Source organism: Symphalangus syndactylus, chromosome 13, assembly GCF_028878055.3.
Source record: "Symphalangus syndactylus isolate Jambi chromosome 13, NHGRI_mSymSyn1-v2.1_pri, whole genome shotgun sequence".
Taxonomy (NCBI): Eukaryota; Metazoa; Chordata; class Mammalia; order Primates; family Hylobatidae; genus Symphalangus; species Symphalangus syndactylus.
This window is the reverse complement of record NC_072435.2, coordinates 113,650,976-113,671,211: the sequence shown is the minus strand read 5'-3', so window position 1 is coordinate 113,671,211 and position 20,236 is coordinate 113,650,976. Positions and strand designations below refer to the sequence as shown.

The 20,236-nt window shown below is 46.2% G+C and overlaps 1 protein-coding gene across 2 annotated transcripts in view; it reads left to right on the top strand.

Annotated features, from left to right (window-relative positions):
- Positions 1-1,274: 1,274 nt before the first annotated feature.
- Positions 1,275-20,236, top strand: part of KSR2 (kinase suppressor of ras 2) — a 526,538-nt gene continuing 507,576 nt past the window's right edge. For both annotated transcript variants that reach the window (XM_055235579.2, XM_055235580.2), the window contains exon 1: positions 1,275-1,471. In XM_055235579.2, the coding sequence (XP_055091554.1) occupies positions 1,292-1,471 (180 nt within the window). In that variant the 5' untranslated portion in view covers positions 1,275-1,291. The remainder of the gene's footprint in view (positions 1,472-20,236) is intronic.

The following is a 20,236-nucleotide window of genomic DNA, read 5'->3' as shown; positions in this document are numbered from 1 at the left end:
AAGACAGACAGGACGTGCCCAGGTTCACGCCGACGCTTCTCCGGCGCGCACCGAGGGTTTTAAAGTTGGGCGCACACCTGCTCCCAGCCGGAGCGCACCTGCTGAGCAGCACTCCGGCCCGGTCTCGCGAGAGCGGTGCAGGAGTAGTGGCCCCCACCCCCTCCCCGCCACCAAATCCCTCTCCCCGCCCCCTCGCCCAGCCTCCAGGCTCCGGCACACTGCCGGCCTCCTCTGCCGCCCCCGGGAGCAGGCTGGGCCCGATGCGCGCGCTGTCTCCGCGCCCCCGCCCGCCGATCGCTCGCTTGCTCGCTCGCACGCACTCCCGGTAGTAATTTCACTTTGCCACGCGAGCTCCGCAGCCCCTAGAAATCCCGCCCCCCGGCCAGGTGCGCGAGCCTGCGCGCTCCTCCTCCGCCTCCTCCGGAGGGTCCCTGGCGCGCCGGGGCCGGGGCCCGGCTGGGGCGGCTGCGCGCACGGCGCCTCTCCACCAACCCGCTCCCCTGCAGGTCCCTCGCTTGGTCTCCATCCCTCTCCGGCGCTCCCTCGCTCCCCCCCCCACCTTTGATTGACAGGCAAGATGTCGGTGTGGAGCGAGGCAGGAGCGATTGCAGCAACCGTCACCCCCGGAGCCCGGCGGCGGCAGCAGCAGCAGCAGCAGCAGCGCGGGGAGGAGACAGCAGCCAGCCGCAGTAGCCGCCGCAGCCGCGGGAGCAATGCAGACAGCACCTTGAGAACGCGCTAAAGCACTCCAAACCGTGGACCATGCCGTGTCCCTGCAACTGGGAGGGGGGCAAACCAGATTTTTTTTGACATAAAAGCAAGCCAGCCAAAAATATATAATTTTGTCCTTCAAGGAGCCGGTGTGTAAAGAGTGAGCGCTATTTTCCTTCTCCTCCTCCTCCTCTCCCTCCTCCTCCTCTCCCTCCTCCTTCTCCTCTTCTTTTTCCTCCTCCTCCTCCTCCCTAAGTGTACAGACAGCATCACATCACCTGGTTTGCTTCTGAGAAACAGCATCTCTCCTTTTCAGGGACCAGAGACTCAGAGAGAGAGGAGACGTTCTTCTAATGGAGTCCGCTTGATACCCCAAAATAAAATAATAAATTTTGGCTCTTGTCCCCTCCTCCCACTCCCACCCCCTCAACCCTGTGTGAGATGTTGGATTTCTTCTTCATGAGACATTGTTGAGAAGTCGCAGTGGTTGGAGAGGCGGAGGGTAGACTACCTCTACTCCCCCCCCCCCCTTTTTTCTCTCTGGGAGGAGGAGGAGGGGAAGGGGGTTGCAGAGCAAGCGATGGATGAGGAAAACATGACGAAAAGCGAGGAGCAGCAGCCTCTGAGTTTGCAAAAAGCCTTACAGCAGTGCGAACTGGTCCAAAACATGATAGACTTGAGCATCTCCAACCTGGAAGGGCTTAGGACCAAATGTGCTACCTCCAACGACCTCACACAAAAAGAAATCCGGACCCTGGAGGTAGGTGTTGCCTACGGAGAAAAAAAAAAAAAAAAGCAATCCTTCTTTCCTCCTCCTTTCTCCCCACGGTCCCCTTTCCCTCTGATTCTGTTTATTGGGGGCTGGGGGTGGTGGTGTGGGCAAGCAAGGTGGGCACGGTTTGCTTTTCTGTGATTTCTCTCCTTGCAAAGCCTGCATTGGATATGCTTTTACTGTGCTGCTGTCGTCTGCGCTTGGCTGGGTGGTGGTAGTAGTAGTAGTAATTGTTATTCTTTATTTATTATTATTGTTGCGGCTGTTACCGTTATCATTCGCTTCCTCGCTGAGGAGGGAGTTCTCTCTTTTTTCCGCTTGTGGATTTGTTTATATGCCACGGGGGCTTGTGTGCCGGGTAATACATGAAGGAGCTGCAGAGAACCCACGTGACCTTGCGCATTCTGCAGGTGGTCAAAAGGTGGTTTTTGCTCGCAGAATGGGGCCGCCTGTCAGTGTAGACCTGTTCTTCTCTTGGCCTTCTTGCCCGCCCTCCTTTTGCTCCTTAGATTTTTTTTTTAACAGTGATATACATGTCAGGAGGCAAGATGCATAAAAAAAAATCCCTATGGAACTACCCATTTCCAATCCAATCGTTTTGATGCAGTGAGCTGTTGCAGGCCTAAAACGTATAAAAGGAAAAAAAAATATGCCTTAATCAGCACACATAGGTGGTGTGGGAGAATACTCCTGAATCTCAGTGGGACTGTGAGGAAAGAGGAAAGGGGTCGGGGAGGAGGAGTTATCTTTGGCTTCTTGTAACATTCTCTCCGGCAGAACTTGAGGGGGAGTTTGAAACAGTTTTTTGGGGGAGTGGGATGGCATGAGGGATGGATGCAAAGTTACTCAGAAAGAAGATGGCAGAAATTATTTTTTTCTGAAGGCCATTTGGTCAAAGGAGGAAGGTTTAAAGAGCCTTAGGAAATTCCAAATGCCTGGTGTCCACGAGATCACTGGACATCTGCATTGTTCAACATGTTTGAAGGGTTCAACTCACTTCCTTCTCTCAAACCAACCCAGCTATACACATGGATTGATTAAATTTGGGAACTTCCATTAGCTGGCATCTGCCGAGGGTGGGGGCAGTGGGTCTGGGAGAAAAGGGGATCCCTCTGTGGTGGAGTGGGCATGAGCAGTACTGAGACGTTCATCTTGGTCCTGGCACATGAGTTCCCAAGGCCTGAACTCGTCAGTCCCTAGTGAATCTTGTAGCCCTCCTGCCCCTGTTGTAGCCTGGTCGGGTGCTTTTCTCGGATTCACTTTGGGTCTTTCTTTTTCTTCTGTGATTTTAAATTTGGCTGGATGTCAACATGCAGGAGGTCATCCCTTTGAAAGAAGAGAGAGAGACAGGGAAGGAGAGAGGGAGGGAGAGAGAGAAAGAGCATGTGTGTGTGTGTGTGTGAGAGAGAGAGAGAGAGAGAGAGAGAGAGAGAACGTGCTGTTTGCTACCCTAGGATGCATGTCTGTGTGCACCTGTCATCTGGAAATGTGATCCTCAGAGACGAAATAAGATCAATGTCAAGGTGTATCGGGAGAGTGGGAATTGCGTTGGGAGGCACAGGTATTGCCTTTCCTGGAGCTTGGGAGAGCAGGTGAGGCCGGAGCTCTGCTGCTGGAAGAAAAAGTGTGGGATGTTCTGATCCAGCCTTCTGTCTCTGCCTGAACAGTGCCCAAGAGCAGACTCTTCAGACCTGCATGCAGTCAATAAATAACCCCAAAAAAGCCACCTGAGCTCTCTTCTGTTCCTCTGAGTCAGGAGTCCCAAATTCTAGTTTGTGTATTCCTGTGTAAGTTTCTTTGAAGTTTTCTTTTTTTTTTGTTTCAAACATGCTCCATCCTCTGATAGCTTCCTGGATGGGGATGTGCCGCAGTGGGCATTGCCTTCTTTCTGCCTAGTGGTTTTCCTTTTAAACTGGGGGGATGGAGGCACTGGTAGGATGGCTATGGGGGAGTTGCAGTTGTAGGAAATGCATCTGTTTTCAGTTCCCTCGTCCCAGTATGCTACAGAGCATGCCAACCACTTTCATCCATCTTGCCCAGGGAATGGTCTTGAGCAATTATTCCAATTTCTATTTCCCAGATTTGTAGGGTTGGGGAGGGCCCCTGCCAAGGGGCTGGTAGCTTAGGGTCCAGCCAAGTCCAGCCAACCCTAACATCTGGGTCCACGGAATTTTCTAATTTTGTATATCAAAACCATATGAGGGTGCTTGTTAAAATGCAGATTCTTAGCCTCTGACCCTAGAGATTCTAATTTAGCTGGAATTAGCAAGAGGGCCAAGGAATCTGCATTTAATAAACAGTCCAGGTATTTCTGATACATGTTTTCAAATGGACACTTTGAGATGCTAATCCATTAGGAGAAAGATGTGATATTTCAGCTGTTTAATGGTGAAAACTCACTGCTTGCTAACACTAATGCAACTAGTAAATTGAATAGACGATCCCTGCAAATGGTGATAATGAACAGCACTTAATAGCATGTATACACTTCTGTAGAAACAAACATACGCAAGGTGGACTTGGCCTTCAGGAAGCATACTTCAGGATATAATAATGTGTATGTGAAATAATGATAAAGTCTAAGTGGTAAATAATATGGGGGACAATGTGTGAGCCCATTAGGCATGTGTTCAGCTGCATGAAATGGAAAACCCAATCGTAGCAGTAAGGCAAATAATGGTTTCTCTTCATGTACCAAGAATTCTGGAGACGTATAGCTGCTTCAGTTGGCTCAGTAGGTCAGTAATACCAGGACTGATGTCTTTGGGAATTCTCATGGCTTTTCTCTTGTGGTTGCAAGATGGTTCCTGCAGCTTCAGTGATTACATCTGAGTTCAAGGTAGGAAAGAGGAGGACCTGGTGAGTGTGAAGGAATAAAGGGTTCCACAGGACATCTCTTCCTCCTCACCTTGCAGATGATTTGATTATATCTTCTTGGCCAGAACTGAGTCCTAGCTGCAAGGGAGCCCGGGAAGTGGGGAAGTGGGAACACTACCAGGATCAGCTTAGATGGATCATCATCCATTGCCTGAAATGACATGCTGCCACTCCATGCAAAATCAGGGCTCTGCTAGTGTGGAAGGAGGCACAGGTAGATATTAAGTAAGTGGACAGCCAGCGATGGCAGCCATGGCACATTATCAGAAGATATTTTGGTGGAAAAGAAAGTTCATGAACTTTGAGTCAGACTGATATAGTTGTAAATCCTAGCTTTTCTTTTTACTTTATCTTGGGCTAGTGATTTAAGTTTTCTGATTTATAGTTTTAAGTTTTTGGCAAAACAGCAATAATTAAATAATATTCCCTACTTCAGAGGATGGTTATAAGGATTGAAAGAGATAACGTTTTCAAGGGTCTAGCACTATCTGGAACAGAGTGGCTGCAGGTGCTAAATGAATGACAGCTGTGATGATGACAATGATTGGCATTACATGGTGTTGACTAGATGGCATGGAAGGGAGCAGTTCAGATCAGACAGAGAGAAGGAAGAGCTTGAGTAGCATTTCCAAAGTATGTTCTATAGAACTCTAAATCTATGGGATCTTAGCGTTTTTCATTCTTTCAACAAATGCTGACATCCAGGCACTGTACTTAATGCTGGTAGTCAATAAGTGTTCTGTGAACAAAACAAATTCTATGGTTAATAAGTTTGGGAAGGGTTGAGTTGAGCAAAGGGAAACAGGCATCTTTACTGCAGGACTTCTCAGAGCCTTTAATATGCTACCTATGTGTATTAGGCCTCCAAGAGAGGATAGAACGGAGTCTCACTCTGTCACCCAGGCTGGAGTGCAGTGGCGCAATCTCAGCTCACCACAGCCTCTGCCTCCTGGGTTCCAGTGATTCTCCTGCCTCAGCCTCCCAAATAGCTGGGATTATGGACGCCCGCCACCACGCCCGGGTAATTTTTGTATTTTTAGTAGAGACAGGCTTTTGCCATGTTGGCCAGTCTGGTCTCGAACTCCTGACCTCAGGTGATCTGCCCGCCTCAGCCTCCCAAAGTGAGGCGTGAGCCACTGTACCCGGCCCAAGGATTTCTCTTGGGATTTTTGTTCCATAGAATACACCTGGGAAAACATCTGGCAAAGCAGGGAGACCTTCTTGGTTGGGGAGATGGGGATTTGGAGTGAAGGATGAGGAGGGTTTAGATTGCAGCAAAAGGGGAGAGCATGCCGGACAAGAACAACAAACCAGCTGAAGGTATTTGAATGCCTTCATGGGGCAGCCTAGAGACCATTTTGCCCAGAATGGAGGGTACTTGGTAGCCTGTCATAGGAAATGAATTTAGGCCACTAACTTCTGGGATCCAACTAAAAGATTAGGGAGTCAGACCAACAACGTTTCATCCCTTTGCAGAAGGAGATAGAAGTCTTCAAAGGTTTTGGAATGAATACAATAGAAAAGTATAAGCGTTTCTGTTTTGTTTTTTTGAGGCAGGGTCTCACTCTGTAACTCAGGCTGGAGTGCAGTGGCACAATCATGGCTTACTGCAGCCTTGACCTCCAGGGCTCAAGAGATCCTCCTGCCTCAGCCTCTTGAGTAGCTGGGACTACAGGTATGCGCCACCATGCTTGGCTAATTTTTTGTATTTTTAAAATAGAGACAAGGTATTGCTATGCTGCCCCAGCTGATCTTGAACTCCTCGGCTCAAGCGGTTCACCTGCCTTGGATGGCAACCTATGGCAGGGGCTGGCACACTTTTGCTGGAAAGGGACAGATAGTAAAGAGTTTAGGCTTTGTGGACCCTGCAATTTTCATCAAAGCTACTCGACTCTTTGCTGTAGCATACAGCAGCCATGGGCAGTACATACATGAATGGGTGGGGCAGTTTTCTTTTTATTTTGAGACAGGGTCTCGCTCTGTTGCTCAGGCTGGAGTGCAGTGGCGTGATCTCAGCTCATTGCAACCTCTGCTTCCCAGGTTCAAGCGATTCTCCTGTCTTGGCCTCCTGAGTAGCTGGGATTACAGGCCTGCGCCATCATGCCTGGCTAATTTTTGTATTTTTAGTAGAGACAGAGTTTCAGACCAGCCTATTGGCCAGGCTGGTCTCAAACTCCCAACCTCCAGTGATCCGCCCACTTTAGCCTCCCAAAGTGCTGGGATTATAGGCGTGAGCCATCAAGCCGGGCCTGGTGGGGCAGTTTTCTAATAAAACTTTATTTATGGACCCTGAAACTTGAAATTGATATACTTTTTGCATGTCATGAATATTTTTCTTTTGATTTTTTTTTTTTTGATGTTTATAGTCGTACAAACTGTAGTTTCTGGGCCTTACAAAAACAGGTGATGGTGGCCAGGTATAGTGGCTCACGCCTGTAATCCCAGCACTTTGGGAGGCTGAAGTGAGTGGATCGCTTGAGGTCGGGAGTTCGAGACCAGCCTGGCCAACATGGCGAAACCCCATCTCTATTAAAAATACAAAAATTAGTGGGGCATGGCAGCGGGTACCTGTAATCCCAACTACTTGGGAGGCTGAGTCAGGAGAATCACTTGAACCCGGGAGGTGGAGGTTGCAGTGAACCAAGATGGCGCCATTGCATTCCAGCCTGGGTGACAGAGGGAGACTCCATCTCAAAAAAGAAAAAAAAAACACCAAAAAAACAAAAGAAAGCAAAACAAAACCCAGGTGATGGGTCATATTGGGTCCATGGGCTGTAGGTTGCTAATCCCTAGGCTCTAGGATAGATGAGAGGGAAAAACTCGGAAAGACAGAGACCATCCTAAGGTGAGCAAGTGACACTAGAATGGGAGAGTACTAGCCAAGTAGAGGTAGTTTTGAGCTGGATTCTGTTTTAGTTAAATTGCAAGGGGAAAAAAAATATTAGGAGTTGGGGTTGAACAAGTATGGAATCTCCTTGTATAGCAAGGGTATCGTAGCTTTTTTTTTTTTTTTTTTTTTTTTTTTTTAGAGACAGGGTCTTGCTGTGTCACCCAGGTTGGAGTATAGTGGTGCGATCATAGCTCACTGCAGCCTTGAACTTCTGGGCTCAAGTGATCCTCCTGTCTCAGCCTCCTGGGTAGTTGAGACTACAGGCACATGTCACTGCACCCAGCTAATTGAAAAATTTTTTATAGAGACAGTGTCTTGCCTTGTTGCCCAGGCTGGTCTTAAACTCCTAGCTTCAAGCCACCCTCTTGCCTTGGCCTCCCAAAGTGCTGGGATTACCGGTGTAATCACCACGCCCGGCCTCCTATCATTTCTTTGCTCTTCATATATTCCATCTCAATTTTCTATTGCTGTGTCATGAACTATCTTTAAACTTAATTTCGCTTGGAAAACTTTGGGCTTAAGACAACAATTTGTTATTTTCATGATTCTGTGGGTTGGGCTTGGCTGGAGGGTTCTGCTGGTCTTGCCCGAGCTCCACTCATGTGGCCACATTGAGCTGGTGGAAAGGGAGGAGGATAGGAAAGCAGAGACTTTCTCTCCCTGCGGCCTGTTGGTGTGATAGCTTGGGTTTCTTACAGGTCTCCAGTGTTCCTAGAGAGCAAGAGGGAAAGTGGCAAGGAGTCTTGGTATTTGGAAATCACAGAATGTTACTTCCATTGGAGTTGTGAGATAATATAAGTCCCATGGCCAGCCTGGGTATAGAGGATGGGGAAATAGACTCCCATCTTGGTCAGAGAAGCTGCAAAGTTAGTGTATTAATTAGGACAGACTGTAAGAAATAGACCCCTAAATGTCTTTTTCTTGTTTGCTAAACAGTCCAAGGAGGGTGTTCTTGGTTGGCAGGTGGCGGGCCATTCTCTCATGCTCCAGACCCCTTCCCCTCTGCAGCATTATCATTGGTGCATCTAGAAGGGGGAGAAAGTGCAGAGAAGACAAAGCCTTATTTCCCAAAGTTGCCCTCATCAGTGCATTCCCTTATGCTCGCGTTCCCTTAGCTAGCATTTAGTCACAACACTGCAAAGAAGATGGAGAATGAAGTTTAGCTGTGGGCTCAGGAAGAAGAGAGAATAGGCTGGATGTGGTGGGTCACACCTCTAATCCTGGCACTTTGGGATGCCAAGGTGGGAGGATTGCTTGAACCCAGGAGTTCAAGACCAGCCTGGACAATGTGGTGAAGCCCCATATCTACCAAAAATACAAAAATTAGTCAGGTGTGGTGGCACGTGCCTATAGTCCCAGCTACTCGGAAGGCTGAGGTGGGAGGATGGTTGGAGCCTGGAAGGCGGAGGTCGCAGTGAGCCGAGATTGTACCACTGCACTCCAGCCTTGGTGACAGAGCCAGAACCTGTCTCAAGAAAAAGAAAAAAAAGAAAAAGGAAAAAGAAAATATGCTGAATAGCTAGTAGTCTCTGCCACAGCTAATGATAAGCTGTCATATCAGTTATGTATTGCTATAGAACAACCTACCTCAAAACTTAGTAGCTTAAAACAATCATCATTTGCTCAGGTGCCTGAAGTTAGGTATGGACTTAGCTGGCCAGTTCTGCAGATCTTGCCTGACGACTCACTTGCGGTCGTGTTTATCTGATGGCTCGACTGTGGCTGGAGGGTCCAAGATGGCCCTGCTCACATGGCTGGTGGTTGGCTGCAGTGCCTCACTTCTCTGCTCCATGGCTTTTCTGGCAGGATAGCCCGGGTTTCTTACATGGTGGCAGCAACGGTGTCCCTAGAGGACAGGCCCCAGTGCACAAGCCCTTCCTAAGCCTCTGGTTCTGCAACCTTTGCTAATGTCCTCTTTGCCAGAGCATGTCACATAGATAAGCTCAGAGTCAGTGTGGCTGTGGATTCCAGGAGGTGTGGTTTATTGGGGAGGCTAATGAACAATCTAATGTCACAATATACCACAGCCATGAAAATCAACCAAAACAAAAAGAGCATAGGGGAGCAAGGGAGAGATATGGGATGATCAGCAAAGGCTCTTTCGTGGAGGTTTTACTAACTTGAGGAAGCAAGCCATGAAATATTTGGGGGAAGAGTGTGCCAGGCAGAGGGAACAGCAGATGCAAACTTCTTGGGTGGGAACATGCTTGGCATGTTATTGGAACCCCAAGGAGTCCACTGTGGTTGGAGTGCAGGGAGTGGGCAGGGAAAGGATGAGGAGGGACACAGTGGGAGACAGAAGCTGGTCACAGGGGGCTTTGCTAAGACGCTAACGTACTTGAAGTTTTGTTTTTTTTTCTTTTGAGACAAGGTCTCACTCTGTCACCCAGGCTACAGTACGGTGGCACTGTCATGACTCACTGAAGCCTCGACCTCCCAGGCTCAGTCCTTCTTCCCACTTCAGCCTCCTGAGTAGCTGGGACTGCAGATGTGCATCACCATGCCTGGCTACATTTTAAAATTTTTTGTAGAGATGAGGTCTCCCTATGTTGCTCAGGCTGGTCTCCAACTCCTGGGCTCAAGTGATGCTCATGCCTCGGCCTCCCAAAGTGCTGGGATTACAGGTGTGAGCCATCATGCCCAGCCTTGGATTTTGTTCTAACTGTGATAGGAGCCCTTTGAACCAGGGGTTATATTTTTAAATGATTTTCTGATTGCTGCAAGGTAAACAGACTGTAGGAGGTAGGAATGAGAGCAGGGAGACAAGTTGGTAGTTATTGTGGAAGTCCAAGCCCTCAATGACTGTGCTTCTGACTGGTAGGATTGTTGTAGGGTGGATAGGGCAGGCGGCTGGATTCAGAAGGTCAAGTATATGGAAGGTGCTGATGAATCTGATGTGGAGGTGAAGGAGAATCAAGAATCTAAGATTATTCCTAGGTGTTTGGCTTAAGTGCTAGGAGAATGGGGGTCCCCTTGTTTGAAATGTGAAGACTGGAGGTGAAATAGATTGGGTTTGACAGTCAAGTCCTGTTTGACATGCTACATTTGTCAAGTAGACAGCTGGATGTGTGAGCTTGGAGCTCTGAGAAAGGCCGGAGATACGAAGTTCACTTAATAGACCATGAACCAATTTTTCAAATTATTAAAGTATTATTATTGTTTAATGCATAATAGATGTACATATTTTCAGGGTACATGTGATATTTAGATACATTCATATAATGTATAATAATCAAATCTGGGTAACTGGGCTATCCATCACCTTAAATGTTTATCTTTTCTTTATACTGAGAACATTCGGATTATTCTCTTCTAGCTATTTTGAAATATACAATAGATTATTGTTTACTATACTCACTCTACTGGTTTATTCAACACTAGGTCTTTTTTTATATATATCTATAAAAAGTATTATTTGTAATGGCTGCATAGTATGACATGGATGCCCCATCATTTCTCACTTTATTTTGAGACAGAGTCTCACTCTGTCACCCAGGCTGGAGTGCAGTGGCGTGATCTCCGCTCACTGCAACCTCTGTCTCCTGGGTTCAAGCAATTCTTGTGCCTCAGCCTCCCAAGCTGCTGGGATTACAGGCGCATTCCACCGCACCCAGCTAATTTTTGTATTTTTAGTAGAGATGGAGTTTCACCATGTTGGCCAGGCTGGTCTCGAACTCCTCATCTCAAGTGATCTGCCCGCCTAGGCCTCCCAAATTGCTGGGATTGCAGGCATGAGCCACCATGCCCGGCCCCCATCATTTCTTTAACCAAAATTCTATTGTCAGGTGCTTATGTTCATACTTTTACATTTTTATAACAATGCCACAGTGGACGTCCTTGTGGCTAATTCTTATTTTCAGCTCCTAGAAATGGAACTGCTGGATCAAAGGATATGCAAAAGTTTAGGACTTTCCATAGGTTTTGCCAAGTTGCCCTTCACCAGCAGTGTTGGAAAGGGTTCATTTCCTCATACCCTCGGCACAGGTGTATTTTTTATTTTATTTTTTGAGTGTGAGTGTTTTGATGTCTTAGAGCTCAGGGTTGAGGAGGCTGTTGTCTCAGGTCAGAATGTGATCTTTACTGTTTTTAACTGGGTAGGGCCTGGGTACCTGGGGTAATGGGGAATACTTGGTTTTCTGCACAAAGTGGTCAACCTCAGCTGGGTGCAGTGGCTCACGCCTGTAATCCCAGGACTTTGGGAGGCCAAGGCAGGCAAATCACTTGAGGCCAGTAGTTCAAGACCAGCTTGGCCAACATGGCGAAACCCCGTCTCTACTAAAAATACAAAAAAATTAGCTGGTGTGATGACGCATGCCTGTAATCCCAGCTACTGGGGAGGCTGAGGCTGGAGAATCGCTTGAACCCAGGAGGTGCAGGTTGCAGTGAGCCGAGATTGCGTCACTGTACTCCAGCCTGGGCAACAGAGTGAGACTTGCTCTAAAAAAAAAAAAAAAAAAAAAGGGTGGTCAGCCTGTGAGGACCTGGCCCTTTCCTTTTGCCTTGTGTTCATAAAGGTGTGCGTGTGTGTGTGTGTGTGTGTGTAACTCACAATTCTAAGTCATGATTAATGTTATGTCTGAAGGGTTCACTCCTCCCTCTGGGTTTTGGGAGTGGATTCTACCAGGGAATTTGTAATCCATCACCTTTCAATGAGTAGAAAACTAGGAAATCTTTCCATCCCCAGAGAATGGGTCATTTCCTGGGCTTCCACCCATGAGGTCCCAACTGTTGAGCAGTGGTATAGGGCCTGGCCTTCCTTCTTGCCCACCATGTGCTGCTCTGGGTGTGGGGACAGGGGAGGTGTTGAGAGGCTGAGGAGGACAGGAGACACACGGTGGCCAGGAAGGAGGATGGAGAAGCTGAAGGATGGGAAGGGAAAAGGGACAAAAATAGGAGAAGAAAGTAAAAAAGTAGAACGATTTTCTTCAGCAGGGCTTCTGTGATGCTTGGAATGTCTTTCCAATGGGTCATGACCACAACCGTGGTTGTTGCTCCTTTACAGGCAGGTTTATTGAGGTTTAAAGTCACCAATTTGACCCAAATTGACCGAGTAAGGCAGCCGCAGACACAGTAACAGACAGAGGTTTACTGCTTTCCTGTGGACTCCCCAAAGGTGAAATTTCCTGGAAGAGAAGAAAGAAAGATGAAGAGAAACGGAGGGCGAAGGGGAAGTGTAGACGTTAATGGTAATGATGTGATTAGAGGTGGCAGCCACAGGATTAATGACAATCACGATGATGGAATGCTTACTCTGTCACTAAAATGCTTTCTTTGGTGACTATTATGGATGACAATTATTTGAGAGAAATAGAGGACTGATAGAAACAAAGTAGAAACATAGAGACAGGGGAGGATGAGATAAAGAGAGGGAGATATTTTAGACCTGAGCTGTCCAATATGGTAGCCACTTGCCACATGTCGCTGTTGACCAACGGAAATATGGTGAGTCCTAGTTGAAATGTGCTGTTAGTGTCAAATATACACCAGATTCCAAACTTTTTTTAAAAATTAAAAAAAAAATTTTTAAGAGAGATGGGGGTCTCACTATGTTGCCCAGGCTGGCCTTGAACTCCTGAGCTCAAGTGATCCTCCTGCCTTGGCCTCCCAAAGTGCTAGGATTGCAGGCATGAGCAACCACCCCCCATCCAAACTCTTAGTATGAAGGAAAAAAATGTAAAATATTGCATTGATCATTTCTATTTTCTATTTTTTATTTTTTAGCGAGGCAAAGTCTTGCTCTGTCGCCCAGGCTGGAGTGCAGTGGTGCAATCATGGCTCACTGCACCCTCGACCCCCTGAGCTCAAGCAGTCCTCCTACCTCAGCTTCCCAAGTAACTGGGACTACAGGTACATGCCACCGCACCTGGCTAATTTTTAATTTTTCTGTAGAGATGAGGGTCTTGCTGTGTTGCCCAGGCTGGCCTCCAACTCCTGGGCTCAAGCAGCCCTCCTGCCTTGGTCTCCCAAAGTTCTGGGATTACAGGCATCAGCCACCATACCTGGCCTTGGTAATTTTTTTTTTTTTTTTTTTTTTTTTTTTGAGACAGAGTCTTGCTCTGTCGCCCAGGCTGGAGTGCAGTGGCACAATCTCGGCTCACCACAAGCTCCGCCTCCCAGGTTCACACCATTCTCCTACCTCAGCCTGCCGGGTAGCTGGGACTACAGGCGCCCACCACCACGCCTGGCTAATTTTTTGTATTTTTAGTAGAGATGGGGTTTCACCGTGTTAGCCAGGATGGTCTCGATCTCCTGACCTCGTGATCCACCTGTCTTGGCCTCCCAAAGTGCTGGGATTACAGGCATGAGCCACCGCACCCGGCCGGCCTTGATAGTTTTTATATTGACGTGTTAAAATGATAACATTTTAGATATATTGTGTTAAATAAAATATATTAAAATTAATTTCACCTGTATGTTCTTTCCTTTTTTTTTCCCCTGAGGCTACTAGAAAATTTTAAATTACAAAGGTGGCTCACCGTATATTGCTACAGAACAGAGCTGTTTTTGAGTGCTGAAGCGATTTCCCTGTTTTGCCATAATGGAAATCTTAGTCTTGATGAGGACTGAAAATCTGATCCCCCGGGAGTTACCAGGCAGCCATTGATTAAAGCAGTGCGTGCATTCCAAAGATGGATGTGTTCAATTTTCCTGAACCAGAAAAGTGAGATCGAGACTCAGAAATAATAACCTGACTCCCTGTAAATTCAAATGGGTTCTTTAATCAATATAGACTAGTAGTTAGGAGGGCTTGAGCTCTGAGGTGAGATTGTTTGGGTTCCAGTTTGGTTTAGGACTTAACTAGCTAAGTAACCCTGTTCCAAATGATCTCTCCTTTCCAAGCTTCAGTTTCTTTGTTTATAAAATCAGGATCGTGGCTCACACCTGTAATCCCAGCACTTTGGGAGGCCAAAGCAGGAGGATTGCTTGAACTCAGGAGTTAGAGATCAGCCTGAGCAACATAGGGAGATAGCGTCTCTACAGAAAATAAAAAATTAGCCGAGTGTGGTGGTGCATGCCTGTGGTCCCAGCTACGTGGGAGGCTGAGGTGGGAGGATCACTTGAGCCCGGGGAGATTGAGGCTGCAGTGAGCTATGATTGTGCCACTGCATTCCATCCTGGCAACAGAGTGAGACCCTGTCTCAAAAATAAATAAAATGATCATTTTACATGAGGTTGTTAGGTGATTAAATGTAATCATGCATTCAGGAGCTGAGTAGAGCCGAGTGCCTCTTACATGGCAAATTTTTTTTTTTTTTTTTTTGAGACGGAGTCTCGCTCTCTTGCCCAGGCTGGAGTGCAGTGGCGTGATCTCAGCTCACTGCAACCTCCGTGTACTGGGTTCAAGCGGTTCTCCTGTATCAGCCTCCCCAATAGCTGGGATTACAGGTGCATGCCACCATGCCCAGCTAACTTTTTGTATTTTTAGTAGAGATGGGGTTTCACCATGTTAGCCAGGCTGGTCTCAAACTCCTGATCTCAAGTGATCCACCCGCCTTGGCCTCCCAAAGTGCTGGGATTATAGGTGTGAGCCACTGCGCCCGGCCACAAATTCTTAATAATTCTTGACTTTGCAAATTTGGTGATCATCCTCACTGCAGATTGGCAGAAGGGAGCTGAGGGTACTTGAGCTCTGCAGTGCCGTCTGGGGAGATACCGTCCTTGCATGTATCATTCATTTTTTCAGTAAATGTTAGCTGAGCCCCCAGTGTGTGAGAAGAAGAAACCCCTAGAAGGCTTCTATAGCATAGTGGCACACCCACTAAGCTGCAGGTGACAGAAGGGAACAAGATTCCTGACACTCCGTCTGGATCTTTGAATTTGCCCACAGACGATGCACCTCCCATCAGTGGCTGGCAGGCCTTAGTCTTTAAACCACATGCTCATCCCAGCTCTAAGCTGGATAACAAAGTATGGGGTTGGGCCTTACAACTTCTAGACTCGTCTTAAGCTTGCATGGTGAAGAGTTAAAAACTCTGATGTCTGAGCATCTGAAAAGCATATCCTGTAAAGGTAGGGGGGACCCTTCAGAGGTTGTCCAGCCCCATCTTTGCCCAGTGTCCAGATTTAAGGTGAGTGCTACCTCATCAGGCTCACCCTAAATGATTTTTTAAATCAATTTTTGATTATGGAAAATATACATAAAATTTACCATTTTAACTTTTTTTTTTTTTTTTTTTGAGACAGGGTCTTGCTCTGTTGCTCAGGCTGGAATGCAGTGGCGTGATCACAGCTTGCTGGAGCCTTAAACTTCTGGGTTCAGGTGATTGTCCCGCCTCAGCCTCCTGAGTAGCTGGGACTACAGGTGCACACCACCATGCCTAGCTAATTTTTAAATTTTTTGTAGAGGCTGGGTCTTGCCATCTTGCCCAGGCCAGTCTCAAACTCCTAGGCTCAAGTGATTTTCCTACCTTGTCCCCAAAGTGGCGTTGGGAATTACAGGCATGAGTCACTGTGCCCTGCCCATTTCAACTATTTTTAAGTGTACAATTCAGTGGCCTTAAGTACACTTATAATGTTGTATAACCATCACCACTATCAACTTCTAAAAGTTTTTTCATTGTTTCAAACAGAAATTCTGTATCCATTAAGCAGTAACTCCCCTGTACTCCCATCCCTTGGCCCAGCACATGGTAACTGTCATCCTACTTTCTCTATGAACTTAATACTCCAGGTACCTCATGTAAGTAGAATCATATGATATTTGTTATTTTGTGTCTCACTTAGCACACAATTTCAAGGTTCATCATGTATCAGCACTTCATTCGTTTTTATGGCTAAATAATAGTCCATTGTATGAATAGTCAGCATTTGTGTATTCATCTATCAAGTTGAACATTTTTTAGGTTATATTCACCTTTTGGTTATTGTAAGTAATGCTGCTATGATCACTGGTATACGAGTATCTGTTTGAGTTCTTGTTTTCAATTCTTTTTGGTGTATACCTAGGGGCAGAATCACTGGGTTATATGGTAATGCTATTTTTAATTTTTTGAGGAACCACCATAATGTTTGCCGCAGTGGCTGCAACCTTTTTACGTTCCCACCAGCAATTTCTCCACATCCTTGATGACTTTTGTTATTTTTCATTTTTAAAATTATAGCTATCCTGGTGGGTATGAAGTAGTATCTCATTGTGCGTTTGATTTGCATTTCCCTAATGACTAATGATGTGGAACATCTTTTCATGTGCCTATTGGCCATTTGTATAGCTTCTTTGGAGAAATGTTTGTTCAAGTCCTTTCACAAGGCAGCCTTTAAAAGTTTTTTTTTTTTTTTTTTCTTTGAGATGGAGTCTCACTCCATTGCCCAGGCTGGAGTACAGTGGTGCAATCTCGGCTTACGGCAACCTCTGCCTCCCAGGTTCAAGCGATTCTCCTGCCTCAGCCTCCTAAGTAGCTGGAATCACAGGTGTGCGCCACCACGCCCAGCTAATTTTTGTATTTTTAGTAGAGACGGAGTTTCACCATGTTGGCCAGGGTAGTCTCGAACTCTTGACCTCAGGTGATCCTCCTGCCTCCACCTCCCAAAGTGCTGGGATTACAGGTGTGAGCCGCCACACATGGCCAAAAGTTGTTGTTGTTGTTGTTTTTGACACAGAGTCTTGCTATTGCCCAGGCTGGAGTGCAGTGGCACAATGTCGGCTCATTGTAGCCTCCGCCTCCCAGGTTCAAGCAATTCTCCTGCCTCACCTTCCCAAGTAGCTGGGATTACAGGCGCATGCCACCACACCTGGCTAATTTTTGTATTTTTAGTAGAGACAGGGTTTCGCTATATTGGCCAGGCTGGTCTTGAACTCCTGGCCTCAGGTGATCCGCCTACCTTGGCCTCCCAAAGTGCTGGGATTACAGGCATGAGCCACCGTTCCCGGCCCAAAAGTTTTTTAAATTAAAATTTTTCAGCTGTTCTGAAGCATACTTAACAAATAAAATTGCATGTATTTAAGGTGTACAATATGATGATTTGATATCTGTTGTGAAATGATCACACAATCAAGTTAACACATTCCTCACCTCACAGTTGCTGTGCGTGTGTGTGTGTGTATGTGTATGTGTGTGTGATGAGAACATTTAAGATCTACTCTCAGCAAGTTTTAAGTATGCAGTATGGTATTATTAACTATAGTCACCACGTTGTATGTTAGATCCCCAGGATTTATTCATCTCATAACAGAAAGGTTGTATCCTTTGACCACATTTCCCCATTTTCTCCTCCAGCTCCTGGCAACCACCATTCTACTCTATTTCTATGGGTTTGACTTTTTTAGATTCCACATACAGAATCATACTGTATTTGTCTTTCTCTGTCTGCCTTATTTCACTTAGCAGAATGACAAGGCAGCCTTTTGATCTGGATAACCTGTGATGGTTAGAATTGTCCTCCTTCTGTTGAGTTGGATTCGCTCCCTGGGAACCTCCCTCCTTTGATTTTGCTCTCTGGAGAAGAGGGAATGAGGCCAGTCGCCCCTTTAGTTGAGGAAATAGTCTCAAGAAGACTAGATCTGGAACCTACCAGGTAGAGACAAGAGAGGGCCACTCCCGAAGACCTCTGATGAGTCTCTGATCCAAACTTTGCAGCCAGCATCCCCCTGCTCTCCCCTGCTCTGTGTGAGTTCCATTCTTAATCCATCTGGGAGGTCTGAAGTTGTTGGAATGGTGAATTTCCCTTTGTCTGTCCACCTCCGCTACCCAGAGTATCACACCAATCAGAAATAGTCATGTGTTTCTCTGTGTGCCCACCCACGAAGGCACTGGGGTGATCCTTGGTCAGGATTGGTGGCTTGGACTTGAGCACTGAAGCCAATAGGTAGAAAAGAAGAACTTGTTAAGTGGGTACTTATGGACGTTGTTTTTATCAAGAGCAAGAGCAAGTTTAGATTCCACCGTTTTTATTTTATCTTTATCTGACTTGGAGAAGCAGTGTTTTGTGATAAACTCAACAAGAAATATGCTTAAAACCTAAGCTGCAAGAATGAGTTTCTTACCACCAGCTCCAAAGAAAGCCCTCTTAGAAGAACTGCTGGTTGCGGCCGGGCGCGGTGGCTCACGCCTGTAATCCCAGCACTTTGGAAGGCCGAGGCGGGGGGGATCATGAGGTCAGGAGATCGAGACCATCCTGGCTAACACAGTGTAATCCCGTTTCTACTAATAATACAAAAAAATTAGCTGGACGTGGTGGCGGGCGCCTGTAGTCCCAGCTACTTGGGAGGCTGAGGCAGGAGGCTGAGGCAGGAGACTGGCGTGAACCTGCGAGGCGGAGCTTACAGTGAGCCGAGATCGCACCACTGCACTCCAGCCTGGGCGTCAGGGTGAGACTCCGGCTCAAAAAATAAATAAACAAGTAAATAAGAAGAACCACTGGTTGGCAGGACCTTCCTTAAACACTCTCACGCTTACCTAATAGCTTATACCAGGAGAGTAGAAGTGAATGCTAAATAATTTTGTTTTCCCCAATAAATTTTTACTTTTTTTCATTATTATTATTATTATTATTATTATTTTTACAGAGTCTTGCTCTGTCACCCAGGCTAGGATGTAGTGGTGCGATCTTGGCTCACTGCAACCGCCACCTCCCGGACTCAAGTGATCCTCCCACCTCAGCCTTCCGAGTAGCTGGGACTACAGGTGCACACCACCATGCCTGGCTAATTTTTTTTTGTTTGTATGTTTTGTGGAGACGAGTTTTGCCATGTTGCCCAGGCTGGTCTCCAACTCCTGGGTTCAAGCGATCCACCTGCCTCAGCCTCCCAAAGTGCTAGGATTATAGGCGTGAGCCACTGTGCCTGGCCTCAACATTTATGTAAGACTTCAAACATGTAGCAGTTGAAGGTACTTTACAGTAAGCATCTGCCACCTGGTACCATTAACATTTTACTATATTTGCTTTATTACATATCTATTCATCCATCCATCCCTTTCTCTGTCCATGAATCTATCTTATTGTTTGATGTATTAAAAGTGAATTGCAGGCCAGGCGCAGTAGCTCACGCCTATAATCCCAGCATTCTGGAAGGTCAAGGCGGGCGGATTGCCTGAGCTCAGGAGTTCAAGACCACCCGGGCTACATGGTAAAACCCCGCCTCTCCTAAAAGACAAAAAATTAGCCAGGCATGGTGGTATGTGCCTGTAATCCCAGCTACTCATGAAGCTGAGGCAGGAGAATCACTTGAGCCTGGGAGGCGGAGGTTGCAGTGAGCCGAGATCTCCCCATTGCACTCCAGCCTGGGAGACAGAGCGAGACTCTATCTCAAAAGAAAAAAAAAGTAAATTGCAGACATCAGTGCATTTCTGTCCATATATGTCTGCATATTTATCATTAATTAGTTCAGTATTTATTCTTTTGATGTAAAATGGACTAACAAACACTCAGATCTTAAGCATATACTTACTGAGTTTTTGCAAATGTATAAACCACTGTAAACTAAACCTCCATCAAGATATAGAACATTTACCATCATGTAGCTAATTCTCCCTCCACCTTTAAATCAACCAATTTTTCTGATTCTTTTTCCACCATAGATGAATTTGGCCTGTTCTAAGGAAAAGAGCTGTATATAAATGAAATCATACATCATGTACTTTTTTATTTTTGACTTTTTTTGGATGTACTGTCCTGTGAGCTTTAATTAATGTATACATTTGTGTAACTACTGCCACAATTTAGGATACTGAATAGTTCTTTTACCCACAAAATTTCTTTCATGCTTCCCCAATATATTTCTACTCTTAACCCCTGGCAACCACTGATCTATTCTCCTTTACCATAGCTTTGTCTTTTTGAGAAGTCTCTTGCCCATGAAACAAAATTGTACTATTTATTTTCTTACTGTTGAATGTCAAGAGTTATTTATGTATCCTGGATACAATTCTTCGTGAGATATGTGAGTTGCAAATATTTTCTCCCATTCTGAAGATTTTCTTTTTTTTTTTCCTCTTAACAGTACTGTTTGCAGAGCAAAACTTAAAGTATGATAAAGTCCAATTTATCAC